The sequence below is a fragment of the Microchirus variegatus genome (genome assembly GCF_963457635.1).
Source record: "Microchirus variegatus genome assembly, chromosome: 2".
NCBI lineage: Eukaryota > Metazoa > Chordata > Actinopteri > Pleuronectiformes > Soleidae > Microchirus > Microchirus variegatus.
Genome location: NC_139803.1, coordinates 35,693,350 through 35,721,338, shown reverse-complemented (window position 1 = coordinate 35,721,338; position 27,989 = coordinate 35,693,350). Strand labels below are relative to the sequence as shown.

At 39.8% G+C, this 27,989-nt stretch overlaps 3 protein-coding genes across 3 annotated transcripts in view; 2 read left to right on the top strand and 1 right to left on the bottom strand.

Moving 5' to 3' along the window:
• Nucleotides 1–953, top strand: part of slc25a21 (solute carrier family 25 member 21) — an 88,577-nt gene extending 87,624 nt beyond the window's left edge. Inside the window, exon 11 of the mRNA XM_083885801.1 lies at nucleotides 14–953. Coding sequence (XP_083741927.1) covers nucleotides 14–75 — 62 coding nt within the window. The 3' untranslated portion in view covers nucleotides 76–953. The remainder of the gene's footprint in view (nucleotides 1–13) is intronic.
• Nucleotides 954–5,849: 4,896 nt separating this feature from the next.
• Nucleotides 5,850–12,482, bottom strand: pax9 (paired box 9; the record flags this gene model as incomplete). Its single annotated transcript, XM_083906931.1, is given in 6 exon segments — nucleotides 5,850–5,915; nucleotides 5,917–6,102; nucleotides 9,865–9,918; nucleotides 9,921–9,991; nucleotides 11,374–11,988; nucleotides 12,479–12,482. Coding segments are annotated over 6 exon segments (996 nt in total).
• A 14,262-nt stretch (nucleotides 12,483–26,744) lies between these two features.
• On the top strand, nucleotides 26,745–27,989 carry nkx2.9 (NK2 transcription factor related, locus 9; the record flags this gene model as incomplete). The annotated part of the gene is made up of 2 exons (XM_083909971.1): nucleotides 26,745–26,910; nucleotides 27,409–27,989. The coding sequence occupies 2 exons, from the start codon at nucleotides 26,745–26,747 to the stop codon at nucleotides 27,987–27,989; spliced, it is 747 nt and encodes a 248-aa protein (XP_083766097.1).

Below are 27,989 nucleotides of genomic sequence, written 5' to 3'. Positions count from 1 at the left end.
TGTTCTGTTACAGGTGGAGCGGTGATGCTGCTGGTCTATGAATATGTGTCTGGGTGGCTGAACAAGAACTGGTAACAAAACAAATGGAAGGAAACCAACACGTGCCTCATGGATTCTGCCTTCATTCCAATATCGTTGACCTGAATTAGTAACTTGTTAGATTGTTCACCTTGAATTATGACCGTTAAACTACTACTAACTGTCAAAGAACAAACTCTCATCTTTTATCCAATGTGCTCTGCAGTGAAAAAACAGCTACGTTTTTTTTAAGCACTGAGCAAAACACATTTCAACATAAAACAGGTTCCAATGTTTTCAAGACTGAAACAATAGTGTTTAAGGGCTCTGTTTTTTAATATAGTGTTTATCAGGGTCCTAAAATAGTGAAAGATGGACATTAAAATTAAAATCAGACAGTTGACGTGCTGTTCTCCTCAGGTTGTTTTCACTGTCAGTCAAATCAGATCCAACTACGCCTTCATAATTCCGATGAAGCAGATTCTTCTTCTTCTTCATTATGAGTCATGTTGACCTTCAACTGACTGTTGCTCATTTAAAACCAAATATGGACTAAAGGTCTGAGCGCAGGGGAAAAAAAACATTTTCACAATTAAAAACATACTTTTAAATGCAATGTATCATAATTATACTGTTACTGTATAATACAGTATAATTTGACAAAACTGGAACATGACAACTGATCATCACCCCTTCAAATTTACCTCCTGTCCTGAACTAAACCGTCCACACTGTCACTAAAGCCATTTACTAACACGTATATGTATGTATATTGTACACACACACACACATATATATATCTACTCGTACACATCTTCATGGAAGATGGAAAATATATACTGTGATCACAACAAGGGCACCAAGTCTTCAAAAATAAACCAAAGATGCCTATTGTAGTTCTTCATTATAATTAGTGTTTAAGGCCTTTTTTATACGCTGATGTTAAGGCCTGTTGCTTTTGTTCCTTTTTATGTAACTTCTATATGAATTATGACAATTATGAAGTTTGTTTTTTAATCTCGGTTAAAAAAAATATTTAGAATTTGATGAAAGTTGCATGCATGCGTTGATAACGCACACAAACAATTAAAGCAATGAAAATGATGCTCCTCACTTGTTTCCTTGTGTGTGTGTGTGTGTGTGTGTTAGGCGTGGATTGTTCACCACATCCGTGTCCTGTAACCGTCGGCGTACGTTGCCGCATGTTTTTCTTCTCTGGAAATATCTCGGCTTTTTTTTGGCACTGAAGCCTCTTTCACGTTAATACTTTTTCACCCTCCTCCTCCTTGTTGAGCACTTTGTTTTTCAAGAGCCTGTCAGCCAGAAGAGGTTGCATTAGCCAACCAAGTGTCAGTCTTTTCTCCGGCGGGCGGTGGATATGTCGTTGCCTAAGCATAGCTTAAGTACAAACTAAAACAACAAGCTTAAGAAATTCAAATGCGATCACAGGACGGGGGTTGTTATCCCGCACACATGCTCGCCTCCTGTACGTCGATCTCAGCACAAATATGCAAAAGCACACACCTGTTGCAGAGCATAGTGGCTGCTCTCTGTGGGCCAGTACACGACAATGCCTTTAGGAGAAGCCACAAAAGATTTTATTCACACGGAACCAATGTTTTTGGAGCGCTAAAAGTGAAAAAACCCTTTGCGTTTTCATGAATACGACCAATATGCAAGTTTGGTCATAGCCCCGCCTCTCTGTTGAAATCACTGTCCCGATTTTCGTCTTCTTGTATTTGGGTTTTGTACGGGCACATGCTCTTCGTTTTCTTCTTTGCTTTTTGTGTATTTCTGTGGCAGCATCACAGCGCCACATACAGGCCTGGCATTGCTACTTTTTGGGGGGAATTTATGTCAATGGGGTTTATATTTTTTAAGAAAACTTATTAAGAACTAAATAGAAAGAGATTGTCTGGGTAGAGCTGCAACTAACGATTATTTTCGTAATGGATTCATCTGTGGATTATTTTCTTGATTAATCGTTTGGTCCACAAAATGTCTGAAAACGTTGATCAGTCTCAAACCTGGAAATGTCTCGTTTTGTCCTCAAACCAAAATGATTCCGTTTCATTGATTTCTCTGTTATGTGGAGCAAAGAGAAAATATTCACATTTAAGAAGCTAAAACAATCAGAAATCTTGTTTTTATAATGAAAAAAGTTTCAAATCGATTATCCAAATAGTTGACGATTAATTTGGTAATCGATTAATAATCAGCTAAGAATCATTTCAGTGACCAGCAAATGTCATCCTTGCTAACTAATACGCAGCTTTGGGGAAATAACGATGTTTTGATGTCCACCTCTCTCTTACCCTTGCATTCACGGTCCGCTATCTTTTTGCAGTTGGCACCGTTTTATTCTTATGTTTGGAGTTCATTTTCGCCCCTGGCTTGGTTCATTCTGGCTCAGTTTGTTGTGATTGTATTTTCATGCTCTCTCTCTCTGTTGTTGTAGTTGCATTCGTGCGGATGCCTTACAGTGCCACATACAGGCCTGGCAGGTATACTACAGCGTTAAAAGTCATTTGTGAAAAAGATCTAGAAAGTTCTGTTTTTGTGTAGATGACGCCTCATCTTCACCTTCATCTAGTTTGTAGCCACACTGGCATTTGACAGTTGTCATTTATGAGAGAGTTTCTCTTGGTTTCTTGCCCTATAGGAGCCCGTGATGACAGACAAACATCTACAGTTCCCAGACCCGATGGAATTGTCAGCGTCTAACCTGTCTCCTCCTCTGTAATGGAGGCGCTGAATGTGTCTGTTTCTGTCTTGACAGATTGTAACGTGTTGCTTGTGTTGCCGGTCGCTAAGCGACGGAGCCGCCTCCTTCACCTGGATTCCCTGCACACTACGCTGAACATTAATCAGTGGTAAAGAAAAAAAAAAAAAAAAAGGTCCTAGGTTGTTTTAATTTTCTCACCGTGTGTTCCTTTTCGTCTTCACCCTTAAAACATTTGATTAATGTATTTTAAAATGGACAATGGTGCTACTGAACACGGAAGCCACACACGTGAACACGCCACAGACACGGAACCAGACATGTTGTGATTTTCCACGCACGGCTGATTTCTTTCTTCTGTCGTTCTCTGTCCTCTGCGTGAGGTTTAACTCACCTGTCTGCACAGCCTTGCTGTTTTAAGGCATTAAGAAAACACTCTGGCCGCTGTCAGCTTCTTTTAAAACTGTCCGTTGAGCAGAAACACTCGGGAGGCGCTGCCTCCGCCGACTCTGCACTGTGTTACTCTGCAAATGGCTGTCTTGTTTCTGATTGCATGTGGAAAAGTAAAGATAACCATATGACACTGAAGTCAGACTCGGCATCATTAATTATAAGCACATGTTTAAACTATGTCTTTTTAGACCTTGCTTTCCATAAAGCTGACCAACATTAGGCTACAACAACGAGGCTTATTAGACGTTTGTGAAGTTGTTCCTCCTGTCTAGAAAACACAGTGTTCCTATTTTTTAAAATCCTGGTGTCAATTAAGACGACCACACTTTAATTTTGTTGTATGAGTCACAGGAGACTAACAAGACTGCTCAGTTCATGTAGCTGCAGTTGAAAGGAAAAGTTGTTTGGCCCTGTGTGTAGGCTGAGGTAACAAAAAAAGAAAGAAAAAAAGGAGTGAGTGAGAGAAAATGGAGCAGCTTTTTCATGCCACTCATAGTTAACTATCATTTGCCGAGTACGTGATGGATGGAGGATGGTGGAGGCTGCTGAAAGGTGGTGGCCGCAGGGGCCTGGCTGGTAACAGCAAACGTATGATCATCAGGTCTCTGTGATGTGGTTCACGTACGGTCAAAAGAAACACTACGAACCCTGAGCAACGGTCCGTGACCACTGGATGCGGGGAACAGTGCTTTCCAAGTCAAATCAGGCCTCTCTCGCGTTGGTGGAGGACTGTTGACACTGTCGCACACAGAGGGACATGTTTATGTTGTAACGTGGGGGAGGAGGAGGAGGAGGAGTGGAAACCACTCAAACAACCTCCTCCTCGACCCTCAGCTGCAGGTAAAAGAGCAGGTGAGCTGCGTTTACCGTGGCGTCAGTCTGCCACCGAGTAGCTTTTAATCTCTGGTCTCCGCTGCAGCTCACCCGTAACTTCGCCCCTCAAAAAACGAAAAGTATTTTTTGCATCAATTTGCAAGCATGTCATTTCTAAGCAAAGCCATGTTTGCTTTTCTTTTACTAATGAACACGTTGAGTTGGGCTGCTTGGAGGTTCGCGTTCGGGTCACATGTCTGATGACCCCTTGTGGTTCTGCGTACGTACGATCTCGCGTCGTAACGCAACGGTGATGTTCAGATTTACGGCGTCTCTCACACACACACACGCGCTGAAATCCAAATGAAAAACGACTTGTCAAATAAAGCGGTTTTAAAATGATTGGAAATTACAATATAGGGAAGAAGAGCTTTGATGCTTTTTTTTCCCTGAATCTATTTTCAAACTTTAAAAGGAATAAAAAAAGAAAATGGTTGACGTGGTTAAAAAAACAAACTTATTTTGTCACAATTGAATTCAGTTAATTCAAACTATGATTTGCTACTTTACTTTAAATTAACCGAATTCATTATACTATATACTATTACACTATAATTTATTACTTCATTATATCATCAATATTTTCTATATTTTGTACCAGTGAAACACTTATATTGTAATGCATTGCTGGCTGATCTACACCAACCATATAAAACACTCATTTAGTGATGTAGTGAAACCTTAGTGTTATCCCTGAATCAAAAAGGGTAAAAAGTTATTTCTTATTCAGCCCAATGCTGTTATGTAAAGTGTAAATCTAATGTAATACAATATCTTTTTAGCCCTAACGCTGTGGTGTAACTACTTTGTTTGACTTTAGGAAGTGGTGACACTATTGAGCCCATTCCTGACGAATTCCCCCCTGCACTGAGTACTGTGACACAGGGGCTTTGTTTCCATGCAAAATGGCCCAGGATACATTTTCATACCCCTGACTTAAGCAGACAGGCGAGCGTGAGTGTGATCTGTGTCGAGAACAACAAAGCACTTCAGGATCCCCACCCTCCAAAAAATAACAACTGGCAAATGTCATGAAAACCACTTTTACAGCCAAACAATTTAATAAGATACATTCAATTTCATTGTGCAACATTTGTCAACCGTTAATGCTTCTAGACCGAAAGCCAATTTTGTCTAAACGTGTGCGGAGGTTCCCGTGCTGTCTCGCGAGGCCAATTGCACTTCATTCAACGTACCTTTTTAATCTAATAAATAAACGTTTCTCCCTGCACGGAGCTCCTGCATAAGGCTACATTTTCTTTTTAGAGAGGCGGGGGAAAACACAATGCACCATAGGACGAGTTATTTTTTTATCAAAACATAAAAAGCATAAAACGAACACACACAAGCAATATATAAGCACCCTGAAAACACAAATGCAAAAGTTTTTGTCCCCCCCCCCCTCTTCTGTCATTGCTTATTCTTGGAAGTTATACATTACCCCCTGCTTTTGCCCCAAAGACATTTGCAGCAGAAGTTGTTGCAGTAAAGAATCTGGGAGGGATTGTGTTGATGGATGAAGAAGCAGTCATGCATCAGTCCTTCAATACACCTGTCCTGCAAGTTCTTTCACACGTTTGTAGTTTAAAAAAAAAAAAGAAAAAACTGTTTATTCCTTGTGTCTTTGGCCTGACTGTGTGTTCTTTTTTCTTTTTTTGTCGAGTGAGGACGACACAGTTCCGGGGATTGAGTCCCTTGCGAGAACTGAGGCGGTGGGATTTGAAATGAAGCCACGTGGAGCAGAAGTGGCGTCTTCTCTCGACCTCCATGCTCCTTCCCCCCGTCAGTCTTTGCGGGCTGTGACGTCACGGCGTCGCGCCCCTGCTGTCACGCTGTTGAAGGCCAGTGGGGGCGGCGGTGTCACAGCTGCGGGGCGATGGAGCACTGCCACTGGCCGGCCGCCATGTGGCTCCGGTCGCACAGGCCGACGTGGTGGCGCTGGACCCCGTGTAGGGTGACACTTGGGTGGGAGGGTGGTAGGGAGGCGTGCTGGGCGCTGTGGCAGAGCTGTTCGCTGTGGGCGAGCCACTCGGCGTCTGTGGGCGGAAGAGAGCACAGTCAGATTAGAGGGGGGCGTGGATTAAAGGGTCCAATGTTCAAATTTGTTGAATCAGAAATAGAGCTGCAACAAACGATTATTTACATCATCGATTAATCGTTTGCTCCAAAAAATGTCGGATCAGTGTTTGTCAAACCTGGAAATGACGATGTAATTGAACGTCTCGTTTCGTCCACAAAACCAAAAACAAACTTTTAATGATTTCTCATTCGATATCAAGGAGTAATTCTCATCCGTTTGAGGGAGCCAATAAGCATGCAGCGTTGTCTTTAACCAGGATCTAACAGACGGTGGTGATTGGCTGTTTTTTGAGTTGTACAGGAAGTTGTTTTTGAGAAGTTGGTGTGTGTTTAATGAATGAATGAAGGAAGGAAGCGTGGCACAAATTGAATTAAGCACTCGGATAAATGTGATTTCCAGTGTGTTTCCACTGCAGGGAGACGACCAGGCCGATGTAAACGAACTCTAATGTGGTTTATTTGGGGAATTTATTTGATAAAAATTTATATCGTAAAATCAGTATTGTTTAGTTTAGATATCGATGCGTATTGAATCGTTGCTCAGCCCCCATTTTTTAGCGAAACAAATACATATTTTGCCTCTGAAAGCCAGATGAGAGATTGTTGGAAGGAAAGCCCTCAAATGTTTGCTATTACTTAGTGACTCTAACCCAGGTGGACACACACACACACACACACACACACACACACACACACACACACACACACACACACACACAAAGCAGCTGAGGTGTAATGGAAAAAAAGCTGAAGTAAAAGTGAAAGGAGAAGTGACGGTTGAATTCTAAACAGCAGACTTGAATTCCAACTTCACAGCCACCACATAAAAAAAAAAAAAAAACCCACACCCCTCCAATTTTTGATGAAAGTATGGATGATCAATTATGTGCTCTCATGCCTCAGAACATATTAAACATGTGTTTCATACATGCACAGATAGACTGTCTGGATATGGGCCTTGTTTTCTGCCCCAAAAAGTGGACGTTTCACCGGCGGCGGCGTTGATAGACTACGCCAGACGATGGGAGACTGAGTGGGGTTGGGGGGGGGGGGGGGGGGGGGGGTTTGTGTGTGGGGGGGGTCGAGGGGGAGGTTGGTGGGCCACAAAACAGATGTCATGAGAGATTGAGAGTGAAAGGGCAGGAAAAAAGGGGGAAATATGATAGAGAAGGAGAGGCGAGCGTGGAGTTTTTAAAGCATGAATGGGCTTCTTTTTTTTTTGCTATTCCTCTGGCACGACGACAGCACTTAACTGGAGGAATTCACCAAAGCATTTGAACAGAGAGGCTGAAGTTCTGGTCCTGGGTGGTCCTGCGACTACTGACAATTATTCTCTACATTTAGGATCCCTTTTCTCTTCCTCTGACTTAGTTGAACAGCAGCAGCAGCAGCTCGACTGGCAGAGACACAGGGATGAAAAATGACTGCCACTGGTGTGTGTGTGTGTGTGTGTGTGATACTGTGGGTAACTGTGGGTGTGTCGGGTGACTGTGGGTGTCTGAGTGGGTGTTGGTGTGTCATCACTGAGCTCGGTCATTGCACAACTTATTATTATTATTGCTCCACTGACTTTTAGCCCTTTAAGATCTTTTTTATTTATATCATCACTTTGCCCATAATCCATACACACACACCTCCATTATCTGACTTATTATTTTTTAGACATACTATTTACTAATCTAATAACCTCATGTGTATAAATATGATTTAAAACAAATATACAAATATGTGTTCTTCTTATTATAATAATAATAATAATACAGAATTTAAATATAAACAGAATGTTGTTTTGCTGCTGTCAAATCATACATGGAAAATGTGATGAGATCTTTTATAGTCTTTTTATTTTGTATTGCTATTGTTGACTTAATGTTGTTATTATTGTTATTATTATTAAGAGCTTGATTGTGACTCTAAACCAAGCTGGTCAATACAATAGACCTGGGGCTAATTATTCAAATAATCCACATGTCCACGATCTGGTCTCATTTGCATACATTTGAAATAAATCGCAGAAATGACGTCAGCAGTCGAACGCGTTTCTGTCGAAAATCTGAAACCACATTTATGATATTTATAAGTGAGACCTCGCGCATACCTTTGTACACATATTTATTATGTTTTTTATTTTAAAATGGTAAACATTGGAGCCACTGTGAGGACTGAACAGTTAATATAATAATAATAATTCAAAAAACGTTTTAATCTGTGTTTGTTTTTATTTAATTAATTTGTGTTTGTTTTATTTGTGTATTTATTATATTTATTGCTGTTGTTGCAGCAAACCTCAGCCTTGGTCCAAGTTAGTGTGTGTGTGTGTGTGTGTGTGTGTGTGAGGGAGTGAAAGTGTGTCAGTCATTAGAAAAAGGAATATATATAGATATTGTGCCTCCAGCTGTTCAAACGAAATCGAAAACACGACTCTTACTTTGAAATTAGGAAGTAAGTAACTGGTGGTTTGTTGTTTTGTTTGTTTGTTTGTCTTCTAACGCGATCCCTGCACGACATGTCTGTGTTTAATGTCTCAGTCTGACAAACACATGACTGTGCTCGTCCTCCCTCCTTTTATTTCTTTATTAACTCCTGTCATTTATGGTCTTGTTGTTTTCTCTAATGAATGCCTCACTTGTGCTGTTGTTGTTGTTGTTGTTGTTGTTGTCTGTGGAACTGATCAAAGTGGCCAAAAATAAGTCGATACGTTTTTTTTCTTTCTGAACGAAAAAGCGCGCGTCCTGTCAAAAATGAGAACCCCGCGCGCGCGCGCGCTGTCAACACACTGCTTTAGTTGTTGTAAAAACAAATAAGTTTTTATTTGTAAAAAGCACATACCAGAATTATCCTTTAATTATTGTCGGTGTGTGAAACGAGTTGATTGTGATGCTGCTTTTATTTCTTTTTTTATTTGACTCTTGACAAATAATACATGTATCTATTATTTGTTAGTACAATTATATATATTTTCTTTTTTTAATTATCGTAGTTTAATTCATACACAATCATATAAGGTCTGTGCTGTGTCGGCATAACTGTGTACAGTGAAATATAGTCACGTTGTTGAAGATTTAACTTTTTAAAATGAGGTTTATCATATATTTTTATATCCATCATTTTTGTATAACATGATAATTAATAATTTGTGTTTATCATGGGTTTACTTATTGATGTTTTCTTCTTAATTATTTTATACGTTACTGTATAAATATGCACTTTGATTTTTTTTATATATACATATACACACACAGCGTGTATATGTATATATACACACACTGTGTGTAACAATATCTTGGGTCAAATTGTGCATATAATTTAAACTCAAGTCAATTTATTTCAAATTAACTATTAAATTAATTTAGCGGGAAAATTATATATATATGTTTCCATGAACAGGAGAGACATGGGGGAAAAAATCAGGTGCATATAAGTGAAACTATTCAAACCTCTTCATCCCCTAATAACACTATAATTTGCACGTAATTATTCATATAAAGCAGCAGTGGCGCACAGGAAGTGGTCACACCAAATACAGCCAGAATTAAATCATAAAATATATTAATAATTGTATATATGTGTAAGGGCTAAGGAGCGCGTTAATGCTAACATTTCCAGGCCACTGAATTATGAGTTTATTATTTAAAATTATGTGAATAACACGAATACCATTTTTGTGCAGTTGAGGTAAAAAAAAAAAAGAAAGATAATTATTTATATATATTTTTTACCCGTGTGTATTTTGCGTCAGGTTCTAAATGCGCTCTATCCACCACGCCACTGACTATAGTGGATTAGTCCGGTTTATTGCGCTCCATTCGTCAAGTTTGGCGCTGGGAAAGGACGCACTGCCACTAACTGGTGAGCAAATAATCAAATAATAATAATAAAGATATGTAAAAAATAATAATAAAATAAAAATGAAGAGCCAGCACAGGCCGCTGATTATGTCACAGAACTTTAGTCATAAGTAAATAAAATGAAACTGTGACGTAACAGAACAAAACACATTAAATGATTATTCCACGCACTTCCACGTGTTCATGCGTATTTAAAGACATGAAGGTTATAGATCATATCTTCATTTGACCTTTAATCTCTTATGTTTTTTTTCCTGCTCATGACTGAAAACATTAATTACTGTGGAAAAATCCTAGTCATTATATTTATATATATATATATATATATATGCTTAATCCTGAGGATCAGATCAAGGCCCAGTTGCAGATAACATCAGTCTGTGGTGGGTCGAGTTCACTTCACTAAAGTCTTTAAAGTAAAGGACAAAACGAGATCTACTTCCGCCGTTTCCCCTCCCTTTTGAGTGTGTGATTGGTTATTAAATCAAATCCCAGCAGCGTTTACACTGAGAAAGATTCTGTTTTTCTACATATTGAATGTATATTAGAAGAACTAATGCTTTTAAATGCGCACTAATGTATGCGTAAAAACGTTTAACCTGCCACAAACATCTGGAAATGCACACAATGTTTATAAGGAGAGTGAACAACACACTCCTGCTCTCCCTGTGATTTCTCTCTAATCTAAATCTTCATGTATTTTTTTTTGTGTTATAGCTTGTCCAGCAGCAGCAGATCTGTGGATCCTGAAAACAGCAGCAGCAGCAGCAGCAGGAGTGACTAAAGTAAGAAGTGACAGCACTTCTTCTTCTACCTCTGGAAAACAGAAAATCCCTGTCACAACAACCGAGCCGACCATTAACACTGATTTATGCCGGATCCCGTTTCACTGTTTCCACAACAGTCGTGGTCTTTGTGCGAGCCAGAGTTACTGATGTGGGCCTTTTTACCTGCATGTGACACAAACACGCAGCAGCAGTAGCAGACTTAGTTCTAGGCCTCAAACAGTGAAAATCTCCCGTAAAAAAACACTTAATCTCGCTCTAGTGTTCCACATCCGCCTCTTAATGTCCACTGCCTCCGCTCCTCTAATCACTATCAGCAGCTTTCAGAGCATTAAGGATCATTTACTCGTCCTTTAAAGCCGTTTGTGTTTAAAGGTTCGGGCACATTTTTGTGACGCGGCGTGAAATGGCACAAATACGCACGGGATTATTTAAGAAACTAACGGGATTAAATGATTGTGTTCTTGTGAAATGTAAAACACAGACACACACTCTCTCACACACACACACACGCAGAGAGACACACATTTGTGCGTAAAAGCCCCTCAAAGGTGGGAGAAATAGAGGTGAGCGCCCTCCGTGCAGCCATGCTTACTTTGTTGCTCTGTAATCGACCGAATCCCCAGAATATCAGTCACAGAGTGCGAGGAAGGCCATATCCTGTGCATGGCCATGTGTCCGGGAAGCGTGGGCATGCCAGGGGGAGTGGGCACTTTGGATGTCGGGTACGAGTATAAGTGGTTGTAGGGTAACGTTGGCTGTGGCGGCGGATGAGGCGCCTGCTTCCCATGCTCGTACTGACCCTGCTGGGACAGATTCCCGATCTTGTTGCGCAGGATCCGACTGATGGAGCTCACAGAGGGGAGGTTGAATTTATCGCACACCCCGTCTGCGAGTAGTCTGTCCCGGATCTCCCAGGCAAAAATCCCCGGGTCTCTCTGCTTGTATGTCCGTATGTGCTTGACCACGGTGGGCGTGGTGACCCTCGGCTTGCTGCCTCCGATGGCACCCGGGAGGATGGAACCGGTCTCGTTGTACCGGGCCAGGATCTTACTGACGCAGCCGTGAGAGACGCGCAGCTGCCGGCTAATGTCACAGGGTCGAATCCCGAGCTGCGCCAGCTCCACGATCCGGAGCCGGATGGCGTTGGGGAGCGGCCTGCCGTTGACGAACACACCGCCGAGCTGGTTGACTTCACCGAAGGCTGGTTCTGGTGTCAAAAACAAACACACACATGAACCCAGTGAGATTTCTGCTCACATCCATGACATGTTATCCTCCTGTATCGTTGTTAAACAGTTTATTTTAATTATACCAAAAAATAATAACAAAAGTAACCCGCATTTGTCGTGTAATTTACGTAACATGTACGCGTGCCTTCCGAGATTAAAGCGCCCTCTTTAAACACTTTATCACGTGCATGCAAAGTTTCCGCTCAGTTATCGCTGCTTTGCACGAAACTTTACTCAAATGTTCGGGAGTCACCGTCAATAACTCGTGCGTAACTGACGCGTGCACTAATTCGTGCACTCTGGATTAACAACTATAACACTGGAAACAATAAACATCGCACACAGACACTGTCCTCGCCATGTTCCCCCTCCTCTCTGCAGGACAGTGGACCATTTGCTGCATCACTGACAAGAAAAAGAAGAAGAAGAAAGAACGAAAGAAAACAAACGATCCAAAACTGAACTCACCCATAGTGTTAAACCCGCAAATGAAGAACACGGTGTCCGGTTTGTGCCTCCTGCGTGGATCCTGCTCCGCGTCCAGCGTGTCCACTGTCCAAAAAACCCGCGTCCAAGAAAACCTTTTTTTTTCCTGTGCGATATAAGGAGGAACAAGAGGGACAAAATTCTCGATCTGTTTCCTGACGGCGCTGGAGACAGACTTACATTTCAATCTGCTCCAGTCTGGAGGCCGGACCTCCAAACTCTGTTCTGCCGCCGATTGGCTGCGCGCTGCCGAAGAGTTCCGAGATTACGCGGAAATAAGTTTCTATTGGCGCAGAAAAGTTTGACATGACAAGTCCACAGGGACACCTCCCCCCTCCCCCCTCCTCCCTCCCTCCTTCCTCCTCCTCCTCCTCATCCCGCTCTCTTCCATCATGCAGAAGCTGGGGACATACCACCATGAGCGCGTTTGTTATTGAGACAGACGGGGTGAGTAGAAAGCCATATCAAGATTTTTTGTGGGATTAGATCTTGGATCAACTTTAGATATGGCGCACAGGAACAATGACGCGCGCAACACAACATCCGGAACATCACAAGGAAAAAATGTCACACTGCAAAAAAAACCTGACATTTCCACATGAAATCTCATCTGACGAATCTATTTTTTTTTTTTTAAGTACAAAAAATAAAATAAAAGCTTGCTTCTACTATGAAAACAAAACGGCGGGAAACTTGACTCTGGGTGGCTTTTACGCTCCACTACGCCAACCTTCACCTCTGCCTTTTAAATGGCACCATTAAGGAAATGGGGGGCAGTGACTGATTAGTTTTAAATAACGTAATTGACCTGGTGTTGGTAAATTGTTTGCCCGCGTGCACGTGGAGGATTATGACACTTTGTAAAAAATCATTATTATTATTACGCCTTTTATGCGTCAAGCATCCACTTCTGCGCGAAAACACACGCGGCTTTTTTTTTTTTTTACAAATAGTTTATCTGCCCATGAGATTATGAAACAAACATTACACTGTAATTGTATATTTTTTATCACGATAATTTCATCTGTTTCCATTTTGGCACGAGACCTCTTGATTTGCGCCGGACAAGGCCACTTGTTGCACTTATATTTTGCCCAATTACGCACAGCAAGCGCTCAGGATATGCGCGTTTTTAGACTTGATGTATGATAAAGAAATGACTCATTATACTTTAACCTTTACACGAGTACTCGTACGGTAAAATATAAAAAAGGGCACATTATCTGGACTCATTTGCGGCCTCCGCTCCTGCTCTGATACGCACATGCGCCGGCTACAGAAAAGCCCCCATTTGAAAGCAATAAGGAAGATTTGTTGCTTCCCGACACGAGGAACAAACACACGCCATAACTTTGCGCCTCCACCCTCTGCACATCTTTTTTTTCTTTTCTTTTTTTTTTTTTCAAAATGGCCACAACGACCTACAGGGATCAACGTCAATGTAAACACCAACACACAACCAGTTTTTGGATGTATTGTTTTAAAAAACACACACACGTCTGCTGAGATTAAACACTGAGGCTCACACACACAGCTGAGGAGTGTGTGTGTGTGTGCTACTGAAAAGTAAACTCATTATACTCACAGTGCAACACAAAGTGTTTCAACTTAAAAATCGAAAGTTGACCTTCTGCCCTTTAAAAGAGGTTAAGTAAATTTAACTTTATACATTTAAACACAGAAGGTGACGTTGGTTATAAACGTTATATGTGTTACATTGTGTCATGAAAACAAAGATGTTCAATGAGAAAAATCAAGTTATTTTAAGTCATAGTGTTTGTTTTTCCTTATACTTATTTTCCTATTTTATTTTATTTGACCTCAAACTGTACACACGTGACGTTAAATGATCTGTCCAGACTTTAACTTATTATTTACCCCAATTGAATCGTATTTAAATTTAAATTTAAAACCTCCAGTCAAGTAGTTTAATTCCAGCATCAGATTACCAGATTATTTTAATTATTTAAATAGATTTGTTTTTACATTATGATTTACAGAACTAAATTAATCAAACTTTTAATAAATAATAATATTTATAAATAAATATATTAAATTATACAGAAATTACTCTGCATGATTTAATGGGAGCACAGATTACAGATTAGATCTCTCTTCTAAAGAGATGTAAATCAGCGTTTTTAATGCACTTATTTTGTTTACATATACAAACAGGTTGTATGTACAGTATTCGTGGACGCATGTTTTATTTATTTATTTATAAATGTGTTATATGTCTGCTCACCTGCCCACGCTGCTGTGATGTTCACCGTGGGAAGTGGGAAACACGCTCGGCTTGTTTCCACTGAGGAGCTTCTCTCTGGAGGCCCAAAACAACGAGAGGTCAACGTGGCGAGAGCATGTGAGAGGTCAGAGGTCATCTCCTTATTTTTCCCCCATCACTTATCTTTATGATAAATGTCCTACGTGACGCACCGTAACACAAAAACAAACACGTGTTTATCGCGACGATGGCGTCACTTTACACCTGGTTGTTGAACATAACGTTGTTTATAATTGTATTATTTATTAATAAGCGTTTGGTTTGAGTAATAATATTAATTGCATTATTATGGCTCACAGCCGTCCACGCGCGCCTCCACTGTGGTTGTCACGTGGCGTGCGTACAGGAGACGCGTCAGTGGGTCAAGATGAACACCATCAGGATTGGGATGGTGGTGGTTCACTTGATAATCCCAGCTGTGTTAGTCTGGATTACGCGGTTCATGCCGAGGCAGATGAGACGGTGAAAAACACGCATGTGATTTGATCCTTGGCGGACATTTTTGTAAATAACAATTATTAACACACACTCACACACACACACACACACACCCTGCAGCCTCAAAGCCTATTTGACGTCCTCAAGTAAAAGTATAAAGTAACATACAATGTTTATTTTTTAACTTGAATGAATATTTTTGTTCGTGTAACGACTTGCTGATTTGAGCTGCATCATATTTCGAGATTATTTGTGTTAATCTGTGTTGTGTCTGATTACAGGTGTGCTCCCTGGAGAAAATCTCTGCTTTACTCTTCTGTTCCAGCTCTATTTCAGGTGAAAGCTCCATCATTATTTGTTTTTAATGGGTAGAAAACGCATCATTGACTTAAGATTGTGGAAGAAGAAGAAGTTCAGGCCTAACTCTAAACTAAATGAATCGATATTTCACTATTTCCAGGTGAATTTGTAACGTGATTGAACAAAACACAACTAGGAATAATAACACAAACATGAGTGAGACGTTAAATAACAACCAACTGTCTGCTCGTGTTAAACACACCAATTATAAATCTCAATAAATCACATGACGGCTCCACTCTTACATTTCTCTGTCTCGCCGCACACACACACACACAAGTTTGTGCAACTATTCTTCTGAGGACACTGCACTGACTTTTAACAGCAAAACAAAGTGCTATATCTCCCAGATTAAATAATCCTGAATTCAACCTGTTCCTCAGAAATGAGTTTCTGGCAAGGTCGTTGTTTTTACACACACACACACACACACACACACACACACACACACACACACACACACACACACACACACACACACACACACACACACACACACCTAATATGACACTCCCATGTGAAGTATCTCGTGCGTGTGCCTCACTCAACCACCTTTTCAAGTGAAAACACGAGGAACAAAAAATAAAATAAAAGGTGGAGTCTGGATATAAAAGTCTCCTCCTCTCACCTCCTCACTCACCTGTGTTATAATCTATAATGATCAAATATTTATGATAATAATAATTATGCACGAGCTGCAATAAAAGGAACCAATATATATATATATATATATATATATATTTTTTTTTTTGCTTTAGATTGTTTGATTTCCCCCTTCTTCTACTAAACATTCTTCAGTTATTAGTGTTAAAATGTCCTCATAAGTCACCAAATAAAATGCACATATTTATAATGAAAAACGCTGCGAAACCTGAACTTTAATAAACGATATAAAATGGTTTTATTTACTAAAAATTAAGATAATTCAGAACTCTGCAATAACAAAAATACTCTGCTTCATATTTCGCTCATTAACTGCGCTTCACCAATATTTATATTTTCTCACTTTTATTTCCTGAACTTGTCATTTGTTGTTCTCTTAAACTGCTTAGATATTTTTTTCCTTAAACAAACAACATTGATGTTGATGTAATTCATCATTATACAACTGAAGATGAAGAAAAGCGGTGAAATAATCATGTATTAAATGTGTAATTTATTACATTTGTCAGGTTATTGCATGAGCTTTGCTTGGTTACACGTGGATTCACTTCCATAATATTTCACTTTTTAAAGACTTTTTGTTTTCACAGAGTTTGTTTATTCAGGTTATTGGTCGAAAATGTAATTTACTAGTACACAAAGTAACGCGTTGTTTATTTATTTATTTATTATTGATTTGACCTTTAATAACACTTGTAATTCTGTTGATCTCGAGAGGAGATTCACGAGCTGTCCGAGCAGTAAAAATTAAATGACACATTTAAAAGACTACATGTTACCTTTTATACTTTTAATTTGAATGCATGGCTTTTTTTTAACCTTTTTTTTTTAAACTATATTTCTATAAACAAAACAAACAAAATGTGGCCGTTGTTTGCCCAACTTTCTATAAAATAGTCCGACATAATTGACTTAATAACGACTTAATGGGGTTGAATTTAAAAAAATAAATTATATGTATTATATACACACACACATTATTATTATAGGCCAACATGTTGAGAAAAATGCTGTCGTGGAAGTTTCCCAACTTGTTTTATGGAAAGTAATTTAATCTCTCGCAGTCTTTATTGTCCAAATATTAAACATTAATTTTATATGTATAAAAAAAGAATGACATAATCTCACATGTGGCTGTTGAACTTGAATGAGACTCAGAAATTGACGCAGATCCGCAGCGCAGCTTAGATTATGCGCACAGGAAAAGCAGCAGAGCGGTGAAAAACTGTTCCCACTCCAGATCCTGCGGGAAATTTAACCCAAGCTGCTGACAGATTATTACGAGCACGCGCGGGGATTTCAGGTTTCACAGGCGCTCGCGCGCGCACACGTTTGCGCATAGTGAGGATCCTCATAGACAATACATTGTCTCGGTCATTACCTTAACCATCACAACTGAGTGCTTAACACTAACCTAAACCCAAAAAGCCATTTATTTTGCGAGGACCAGCCAAAATCTCCTCACTCTCTTAAAATGTCCTCACTTTCCAAAATCTCCTCACTTTGACAACAATGTCCTAACTTTTCCAACAATGTCCTAACTTTTCCAACAATGTCCTAACTTTTCCAACAATGTCCTCACTTTTCCAAAGATGTCCTCACTTAGACAACAATGTCCTAACTTTTCCAACAATGTCCTCACTTTGAAAATGTCCTAACTTTTCCAAAAATGTCCTAACTTTTCCAACAATGTCCTCACTTTGACAACAATGTCCTAACTCTTCCAACAATGTCCTCACTTTGAGAACAATGTTCTCACTTTGACAACAATGTCCTTTGACAACAATGTCCTCAATTTGACAATGTCCTAACTTTTCCAACAATGTCCTCAATTTGACAATGTCCTAACTTTTCCAACAATGTCCTCACTTTGACAACAATGTCCTTACTTTGGCAATAATGTCATTACTTTGACAACACTGTCCTCACCTTTCTTAACATTTCCTCACCTTTCTTAAAATGTCCTCACTTTGCCTAAAATGTCCTCATTTTGTCAACATGTCCTCACTGGTTTATAAGGTTTTTGGTCCTCACAAAGCGACACATACAAGAACACGCAGGAGCGGCATGTGCAGTGTGTGCGTTCTTGTATTTGCGCCCTCTTTAGGAGCTTTTTTTCTGGCAAAAACTCTGACCTTGTCAGGACCTGTCGTCCTCATGGAGACCAAGACCTGGTCCTAATGAGGCAGAATTAGTTTAAGTTTTGAATTGTGGTCAGGTTAAGTTTAGGGTTAGACATGAAAGGTTAAGGTTAGGGATAACTCATTTAAGGACTTTTCTAAGTGTAGCTCTGCAAATCAGTGTTACAGTGAAGTTGTCCTCCCTCCAGCTGTTTGATAAAATGTTATAAAAAATAAAAAACTACACTGATGGTGTTAAAAGGTTTGTTTTATGAGACACAGAAGAAACACAAGATAATAAACGTTGTGTTGTAGCCTTTAATCTGGGTTGCCATAGCTACAACGTTGTGTGTGAATTTCATTTGATTTGTAAAATTGACCAAAACAGAAGAAAGACCCACATCATTCAAAATGGCAAACGTTTTGTTGTGACATCATGATTCATCAGCCTATACCAAATTGTTGTCCAGGTGCTATAGGAGCTGCCTTCAGGGGGCGCTGTTGAGCATTTTGCAAAGCCCATAATGAAAGTTAATAAAGAAGGAAACATTTTAGTTCTTTCTTAATCTGTTCAAAGAATTAAACATTTTGGTAAAAGAAGGAAAAATAAGATGTAGTTGTTGCCAGAAGACATGACTGCTGTTCCTTCCTGTGCCCACTTAGTGGTGCTATAGGGAAAGGTCATCAATCATACTTGAAGGTGCCATGTGTAAGAATGTGGCCAAAAAACGGTTAATACACTCAAATTCAAAATACAGAGGTCTTTTAGGTTTCATTTTCTGACGTTACTGGCAACCCGTGGTTGCTCGGCAGCTGAGACTCTACTGACTGCAATGATTGGTAGACGGCGGTAGGTGGCGCCACATGCCAAAACATAATTTCAAAACATAAAAATGATTTGCAGTCTGCAAAATATTTTTTTAATGCAAATATGTTTTCTGTACTGTTGTTGTTGGTGAGTTCAGTTTGTTATATGAACATTATTCCTGAGTCTCTGTGACATATTAGGAGGATTTTATGGCCAGTTGCTTTAGATTTATTACATAATGCACCTTTAATCTTGGACTATGTGGTTACAGGTCATGTTAACTCGAAAATTATAAAACAACAGTGTCCATCTCCAGTCAACTCCATTTCAATGCTGTCCCTGTCCACACCCAAAGTGTCAATCATGTCTCAGTTCTCCTGTGTGATACTGTGTCTACTGTATCTGTCCCCACACACACACACACACACACACCTCCCCCCCCTGAACTATCCCTTTAACCTTTACAGCCCATAATAAGTCTTTCTGCAGGTTAGCACTTCTCCCAGGCTGAGTGGCGCGGTAACTTTAGTGCGGCCTTAATGAGGACGAACGCGGGTTAAAGACGTGTGTAGTCGTGTTTCAGAGTCTCTATATTTACGACACTTTTCGGCATACATCACTCTGACATGTGTGCGTCTGGCACCTGGCATCCATTAGTATTAAATATTTCACTCCGCCCTCATTTGGACCTTTCTTTGTCCCCGCGACCCGAGGACACTATAGACAGAAAAAAGACACAGAGCGCAACCTTCGTGCGCCTTTTTTTTTTTTTTAACGCAGCGTTTCCTTTAAGCGGAGAAGTGCAAATGGGGTGTTGATGCAGACCACACCGCCGCACCGTGCGCACCGCAGCGCGCGCTGCTCTGCAGACCTGAGGAGCCGTTGAGTCATAGCTGCTCTTATATTAGATTTCCTCGTCAGTGTAAGTGCACACACATTCCTGTCATTAGTCAGGCTCGAGTGGACCAGGGTCCGATTCTTATGCGCATGTTTTATTAGATTAGATTAGATTATACTGCGCGCGCACTGAAGGCTTCAGGATGCACATAAACAAACACGACTGTGATGTTTGTCGGTGATGAAGCGCGAGGCCTCAGATATTTGTCTTATTTCATCATGAAAATAAACGACTCAAACGTGGAAGTTATACAAGTTAGAAGGACCAAGAAAAAGAAAAACAGACTTCAATGAATGAAGTTCTTTCAAAATAAAGTTACCATCTGAATGAGCTTAGTTTGTCTTGAAAGTTATAACACAATTTAAACTTTAAAGAAGTTAAATGACTGTTGAGTCAATGGGGGAACTTTAACTTTAAGTGTTAAACAATTAAAGTTGAACTTATTTTGTCAAATGAACTATTGTTTTTAAACACAAGTTCATGGCAAGTCTGAGAGTTTACTTCATATACAGACTTTTGAAAATCATTTCAACAACTACAACAATGTTACACACTGTTTTTCTATATTTAACCATTAAAGTAAAAGTTAAGTTAAAAGACTGTTGTAACTTGTGTTTAAAGTCCAAATTTGTCATTAGTGGTGTTGGATTATTCTGTATTAAAAAAAAACACACATGCTTATGTTTTCTGTGTTTTTATTCCAACATTTTTTTTAAAGAAAAACTGTCAAATTTGTCATGTAAAGGAAGGTTTGTTTAAAAACAATTGTTCATTTGACAAAGTTAACTTAAAATTGCCAGCTACAGAACTGTATGGTTGCTTGATTTATATATATATATATATATATGTATATATGTCTGTGTATATATGTGTGTGTGTATATAAATGTAAAAATATGTGTGTATATGTATATACACCTTGAGTGTCATGAAAGGCGCCTTCAAATATAATGCATTATTATTTTATATGTATATATGTCAATATATGTATGTGTATATGCCAATATATGTATGTGTGTATATATATGTGTACTGTATATGTATATGTGTGTGTGTTTAAACAGCAACCTTATGTCTTTAAATATTTGCATTTACGAATTTTAAGACAGCAGAATAACTTTTGTTTTCGATTTAACCTTGAATTGTTTTTTTTGTCAATAGTTTTACCTTTTCTCCAGTTAAATGTGCGGAAATTCTGTCGGTTTAATGAAAAAGTGCGTGTTTTTATTGTAAATCCGCACTGAAGCCATGTTCAAATGTGTGTGTGTGTGTGTGTGTGTGTGTGTGTGTGTGTGTGTGTGTGTGTGTGTGTGTGTGTGTGTGTGTGTGTGTGTGTGTGTGTGTGTGTGTGTGTGTGTGTGTGTGTGTGTGTGTGTGTGTGTGTGTGTGTGTGTTCCTTCTCAGGGTCACTGCTGCTCCACTGCTAACCAACCACACAGCTTGTTTATTACAAATACAGTGGCGCCATCTGGTGGACATTCCCTTCTCACCTCGCCATAAAAAGGTAATAATCAGAATGAAAATGTTTTTTAACGAACAAGGACTTTTCTTTAATGTAAAACCAGCATAATAAGGAGAAAACAAGTTTTATATAAAACTCGAGAATGTGATTGAATGTCACCTAAATAATACATTTATTTCAGTTTATTTAAGGATTGTTTTGTGTTCATATATCTCAGAGTCTTAATGTAATGTTTTACACTTTATGGAACATGTCACCATGTTCCAGAGAAAGGGCATATTGTTACATAACATATTTACTTTGGTGTTTATTACATTAAAAAAAAAAACATTTTATGATTGAATAGTCTATATTGTACATGTATATATGTGAAATGCATGTTCTTTACTGTTTTGACACTGTACATTTACCATTGTGGGAATAAAGGCTTATCTTATCTTTTCCTCTTATCCTCTTCCTCTTGTCTTATGTATATGTGTATATATGTATGTATATATGTATATACTGTATATATGAATGTATATATGTATATACTGTATATATGTATGTATATATGTGTATATGTATATGTATACGTATATATGTGTATATATATACGTATAGTGCCTTGAGATAATGTATGTTATGATTTGGTGCTGTACAAATAGAACTGTATTGATTGTTTTTGTCTCCTGATACACCAGACGTGACCTTTCCCATCCGTTTTGTTCTGTGCTGTAGCTTCTTCATGTTTTCTTCTCATTATGTAAACGTGTCATTTGTAGCGGCTGCACAAGTGAAGAGAAAGAATTCTACGGTCCAACCCTGTGTGACTCCGTCTCATCCTCGCAGATCCTGTTCACAACCACTCCTTTACGAAAATAAAGGCTGAAATGTACAGAATACTCCCTGTTGCTATATCAGCCTTTAAATGACTTAATGCTGTATTTATTGCATTGTTTTTATTCATTTGTTGGATGTAGTTCAACATGAAGAGGATCTGTTTGACCTGTAGAGGGCAACCACGTCTCAAAAATGTCCCATGATGCAGCAGCAGCAGCAGGTTCAGAGTCCTGAGAAGCTGGATTCAGATGTTTCATCCTCAGATTCTACTCTGTAAATTTACTCATTTGAATGTTTCCTTTGTTTCCAGAGCGCTCTTCATGAAAACACAGGTCAAGGTGTTGTAAACACAAACCTGCCTCTGAGTTTCAGGAGCTCTAAGATCTTATTGTGATTTAACTCCCTTAGTTTAAAGCATTTCTGTCAAAATTCCTGCTAAATGAAGTGTAATTGTGCGGTTTTATTTAAAACAAAAAAGACCAGCGTACTTTCTCAGTCTGCAAAAGTGCAAACAACATTCATGATACTTCATTTTGTTTGTTTATTCCCCATACAGATGTGAAATCATCAAGTGATCAAGAGTGGAAACACCTCAGCTGAGAAGGTAAGGTCAAATTCTATGACTTTTTTTTAGACTTGTGAAGAAGTTTCTCACTTATTTTTATACAACATGTCAAAATCCATATGGATTTTCTCCCTTTAATCCGAGACTAAAACGTGTATAAATAATCACACATTTAGTTGCTTCTTATTTAATATTTTAAGCACCTTTTAAAAACGAGTGGGGACACCTTTATTCCTCACCTCCAAACACACTTTACATCAACAATAATTCTGTTCATGCTGCAGAATTTGCCCCCTTCTTTTATCTCAATCCCTCTATAAACACAGGTTTTGTGTCTTGAAGCATCAAACAAACAAACCTGCCTTTGTGTCACACTTTCACTGCAAGCACACAGCTGCTGCTGCTGCTGCTGCTGATGCTGCTGAATCTGCTGATTCCATGTGGTCAAGCAGCCTCTCAAGGCCCTGCTTTACAGCAGAGAGAGAGAGAGGCCAAAGTAATTATCCCCCGCTGCCCCTCTCCAAAAAATGCTAATGGTATTTACAGGACAGAGGACAGAGGAGAGGGGACAGCATGTGGCAGCAGGTGCAGCTGCTGGACTGTGATGCTGCAACTGAGCAGAAACACAAGCCCCTCATTGTGACTTTAAAGGTGATGATAAGAATCAAGTCAGGGCTGGTTTTTCATGCAAGGGTCGCAGTTTGATTCCGCTGTGTTGAGTTTTGGACACGCAGATGGTTTAATGGTAACACGGTTTAGGCAAAAGACGGATTACCGATGATTTTTGACCCATAAAGGTTAGTTTATCTGTCATAGAAAGAAGCAAGTGTGGTTGATTATTGTCGTCCTTCCCTAACCCTTTATTATTACCCCAGTTATATAGTTAAAGAGAGGGTTATTTAATTAAGGAAATTGTGTGTTAAGGATATTAAGGAGGCCAGAGAAGGTAAAATGCTGTTTAATTTCATTTTAAAAATCAGAAAATATTCATTCTCACATGGAAATGAAGAGTGAATCACTGATTTAAGGATGAAATCATCCAGAAATATTCTGTTTGCACTGGTGATGACGAGCTGGAATGAAATGATGTGACACAATCATCAAAATAATAACAAACAATCACAGTAAAGAAAACACATTTCTGAGTGGAGATAAACTATAATAAGTACAAAGGTTTCTGTGCATGTTCATTTCCTGTCTGAAAACCATGCACTGCATCCCCATCTTTGCTCTGGTGTGAAATGAAATAAATATCAATTGAGTTGAGCTGCTGAGAAAAGTGAGCATTAGTATAATAGTGTGAGAAGAGAGAGGGGGGGGGGGGTTGTGAGTCTGAACAGCAGAGTAAATATTTGTCAGTGGAGAGCTCTCTGAGCTGCAGCCCTCTCTGTGGCTGTTAAACAGATTAAGAGGCTGCTCGGGGTCATTGTGGACACAGAAAATTCCCGCTCGTTGGACGTGACTTCTCTTTGCCTTTGCGTGTTTTTGCTCTCCAATCGAGTGGCCCTCTGTAAACTATCCACTCCACGCAAGCAAACCTGCAGTACTGTAATCCGCTGCCGCTGCTGTTTGTCAAACCACTGGAGGTCAGAGAAGAAAAGGTTAAATCATCACAGAGCAGAAAATGTGCACTTAGTAGTGTTGCTTTTCCACTCGTATCCCTGTGCGTAAATGTGCGTAAATGTGCGTAAAATATGCGTAAAAGAGAGCTGAATAACAAGGGTCAGTGACTTTTTCTGACATAAAAAAAAAAAAATCTAAAAGAGATTTTAATACGTCCTAAATCACACATGTACCACCGCATTGCTCTATAGACTTTGCTGGAGTCTGACACAGAGCAGTAGATAGTGTCCCAGATCCTTTTCAGCTCCATTCAAAACCATGACAACACGGAACAAGCTCGGATTTATCCTGCAAACTTAAAGGACATTGTGCCGGGGCGTCAATCAGGCATTATTGCGGGACTGAACAAATGCAAAATCTTGACTGGAACAAATGCTTCCAACGGGTCTCGGACGCGGGTGCTACATTTTCCTCCTTTTGTTCCCCTGCGCTGGTTGGCATGTATTTGTGTTCCCTGTCCTGCGACCACCCAGGACGACAGAGGAGGCAGATCCACCACCGACAACCACCGACACCAGCACTCTGCTCCCGGGCCTCATGCACCTCACTGAAGTGGATAAGAGCCTCAAGTCAATATCGGATAAATAAATAAATAAACAACATTCACACTTTGCATTTAATGCGTTTTTTTTAATAGACAAAACAAACAAAGGAAGCATCAACCTGTTGGAGCCACTTCTACATGAAAAGAAAAAAACAACAACAACTTGTGAACGTTTTTACTTTAAGTTAAGTTACGTTTATGTTTGTGTTTAACAACAACAAAAGAAAAAAAACACTCAGCTCCACTCACCTTCTGTTTTTCGATTTAAAACAACTGTTTTATTAATTACCGATGATTTATCTTCATTATCGGTGAATCGTGTCCTGTCAGCGGTGATCGGTCTTTGTCAGAAACTCAAACCAACAATTAATCTGCAAAGAAAATGTCCTTTATAAATGCTTTATTATATATGACACATGTGTAGAAGCACACATAAGGTTATTTTTTAAGTGATGGAAACTTAGTTTCAGTGATCGCATCTGTGATTTCATCATCCTGGAGGAGTTGTAGAATATTTGACGTGAGATAAATCATCGCAAATCATGTTTTTGTTTAAATTTGATTTTTAATCTCACAGAAATAAGTTTTAAAAAAACATTTAAAAAGGATTTAATAAACAATTAATTTACCCTTTTAGCCAATACTTATTTTAAGTCCCCTTTAATTAAGAAAAAAAAAAAAGTACTGCTGTGTAATCAGATATAAGTATATTTCCAGTGATGAAAACACATCTTTTTTTATGACATGTATGTATTCATTCATTATACTCAAACATCTAGAGGAAGTTCTTATTTATTCGACAATTCACTGAAATAAAATTATACCAATGTTCCTTTACTCCTGTTGAATACATTTAATATTATAATACTGTTATGAAATTGAGTGAATAGCGTTTGTACTCCAACATCATCCAATGTATGTAAAACTACATATATATATCTGCTTAGAAATACATCATTGCGCGTTAAATGTAACGTTTCAGTTCATGTTTGACATCTTAAATCTCCTGAAATGAACTTTAACTTCAGTGTTTCAGGTTTGAACATCCTCCTGCATCCATGTTCTCACGCCTGTAATTAATACTCCTCTAATGGACGCATTAGTTAAACCAACTCTCAGACTAATTGCTCACTTTGTATGTAAATACTGGACACGCTGTTTGGACGAGAGGAGTGTGTGTGTGTGTGTGTGTGTGAGTGTGTGTGTGTGTGTGCGAGTGTGTGTTTGCGTGCGTGTGTGTTGTCAGTTGCCACCCAAGACGGTGATTCAGCTCCAACAATCACTATTATCTGTGGACGATACGGGGACGAATCTGTAATGATGACGAGTGTTTCCTTCGCGCTTTGTTGACGCCGTGAGTTCATCCTTTTTACTCCGAGCCTCACCCTCATCATCACTTCAGCCATTCAGGTGCTCTGCACAGACACAGACACAGGAGGAGGAGGAGGAGGAGGAGGAGGAGGCTTTATAAGCGCGCAGCCTGCTGTTTTGTTTGCGTAAACACTGAAGTCCAGTGCGCACACAGAGCTGCTGTTTGGACAGAAGATCCCTTACTGCACGTCGTCGTGTTTTCCTTCCTTTTTTTTTCTCCCTTCTTGGACAGACTTAACTTCGAGTGCTTGTTGATTTCCATCATCCAAAAAACAAACAAACAAACACTGCATGGCTGCACCGACCAAGTTCAGCTTTTCCGTCAGGAGCATCCTGGATTTGCCGGAGCAGGACGCAGAGGCAGTGCCGGTGCACTTCTCCTCCTCCTCCTCCTCCTCCTCCTCCTCCAGCTCTCCCTTCATCTCCTGGATGGACAGTGACCGCAGCCCCTGCATCTGTAAGTACCACGGATTTGATGAATCCTCCATCACCAGCTTTTATTTAGTAGTTGAGATGCCGAATGTTCTGATTCTATGATGATAATTTAACATTTTTAAAGAATCTGTCACCAAATTCTCAGAAATAGTGTTAAATATATGTTTTTAAAGTGTAATTTAAACACTGAAAGTATTAAGATTAACACTGTTTCATGGTGTATTTGGTCCTAATTCAACCAATGTGTGTTAACACCACGATAGGAAGTTATTTATATAGTTATATAATTAATTTGTGTTTCAAAAAGTTCATATGGAGTCCCTGTAATCTGAGTCATGTTTGAATATAATAATAAATGCATGTGAGATGTTTTTTTTATCTTGACACTGTGTCAGAAAAAAATATTTTTAATTTTAATTAGACATTATTGAGGTGAGATTAGGATGAAACCACTGCGTAATTGTGTCTTTAATCCCGTATAATCCCAGACTAACGCCTGTTTTGTGGTTATTCCCTTCAGCCTCTGATGAAGGAAGCCTCGAGGCCTCTCCAGACTCCACCAAACCGGACGACTCGTCTCTGGACTCGGAGCAAGACACGAGCAAAAAGAGCAAGAAGCGGCGCGTTCTGTTCTCCAAGGCGCAGACTCTGGAGCTGGAGAGACGCTTCCGGCAGCAGCGCTACCTGTCCGGCCCGGAGAGGGAGCAGCTGGCGCGGCTCCTCAGTCTGACCCCGACCCAGGTGAAGATCTGGTTCCAGAACCACCGCTACAAGATGAAGCGAGGCCGCGCGGAGGGAGCGCTGCTGCTGCCGCCGCTGCTGCAGGACTCGGACGCGGCGCAGCCTCCGCTGCTGCGCAGGCTCGTGGTTCCGATTCTGGTGCGCGACGGGAAACCTTTTCACACCTGTGTTCTGGACACGGAAAAAGCCGGTTTTCTACCTGCGTCCTCTCAGACCATGTCCTTCCCTCTGCCTTATCATCCGTCCCCGCTCCACCTGCCTCCTCCCCGGTACCAGCACTTTCCAGCCGCGGCAGCAGCTTCCAGATTGGCCTGGAGAGACTTTTGGAGCGAGCCGGTCCACTTTAACGCCTTCAAATGA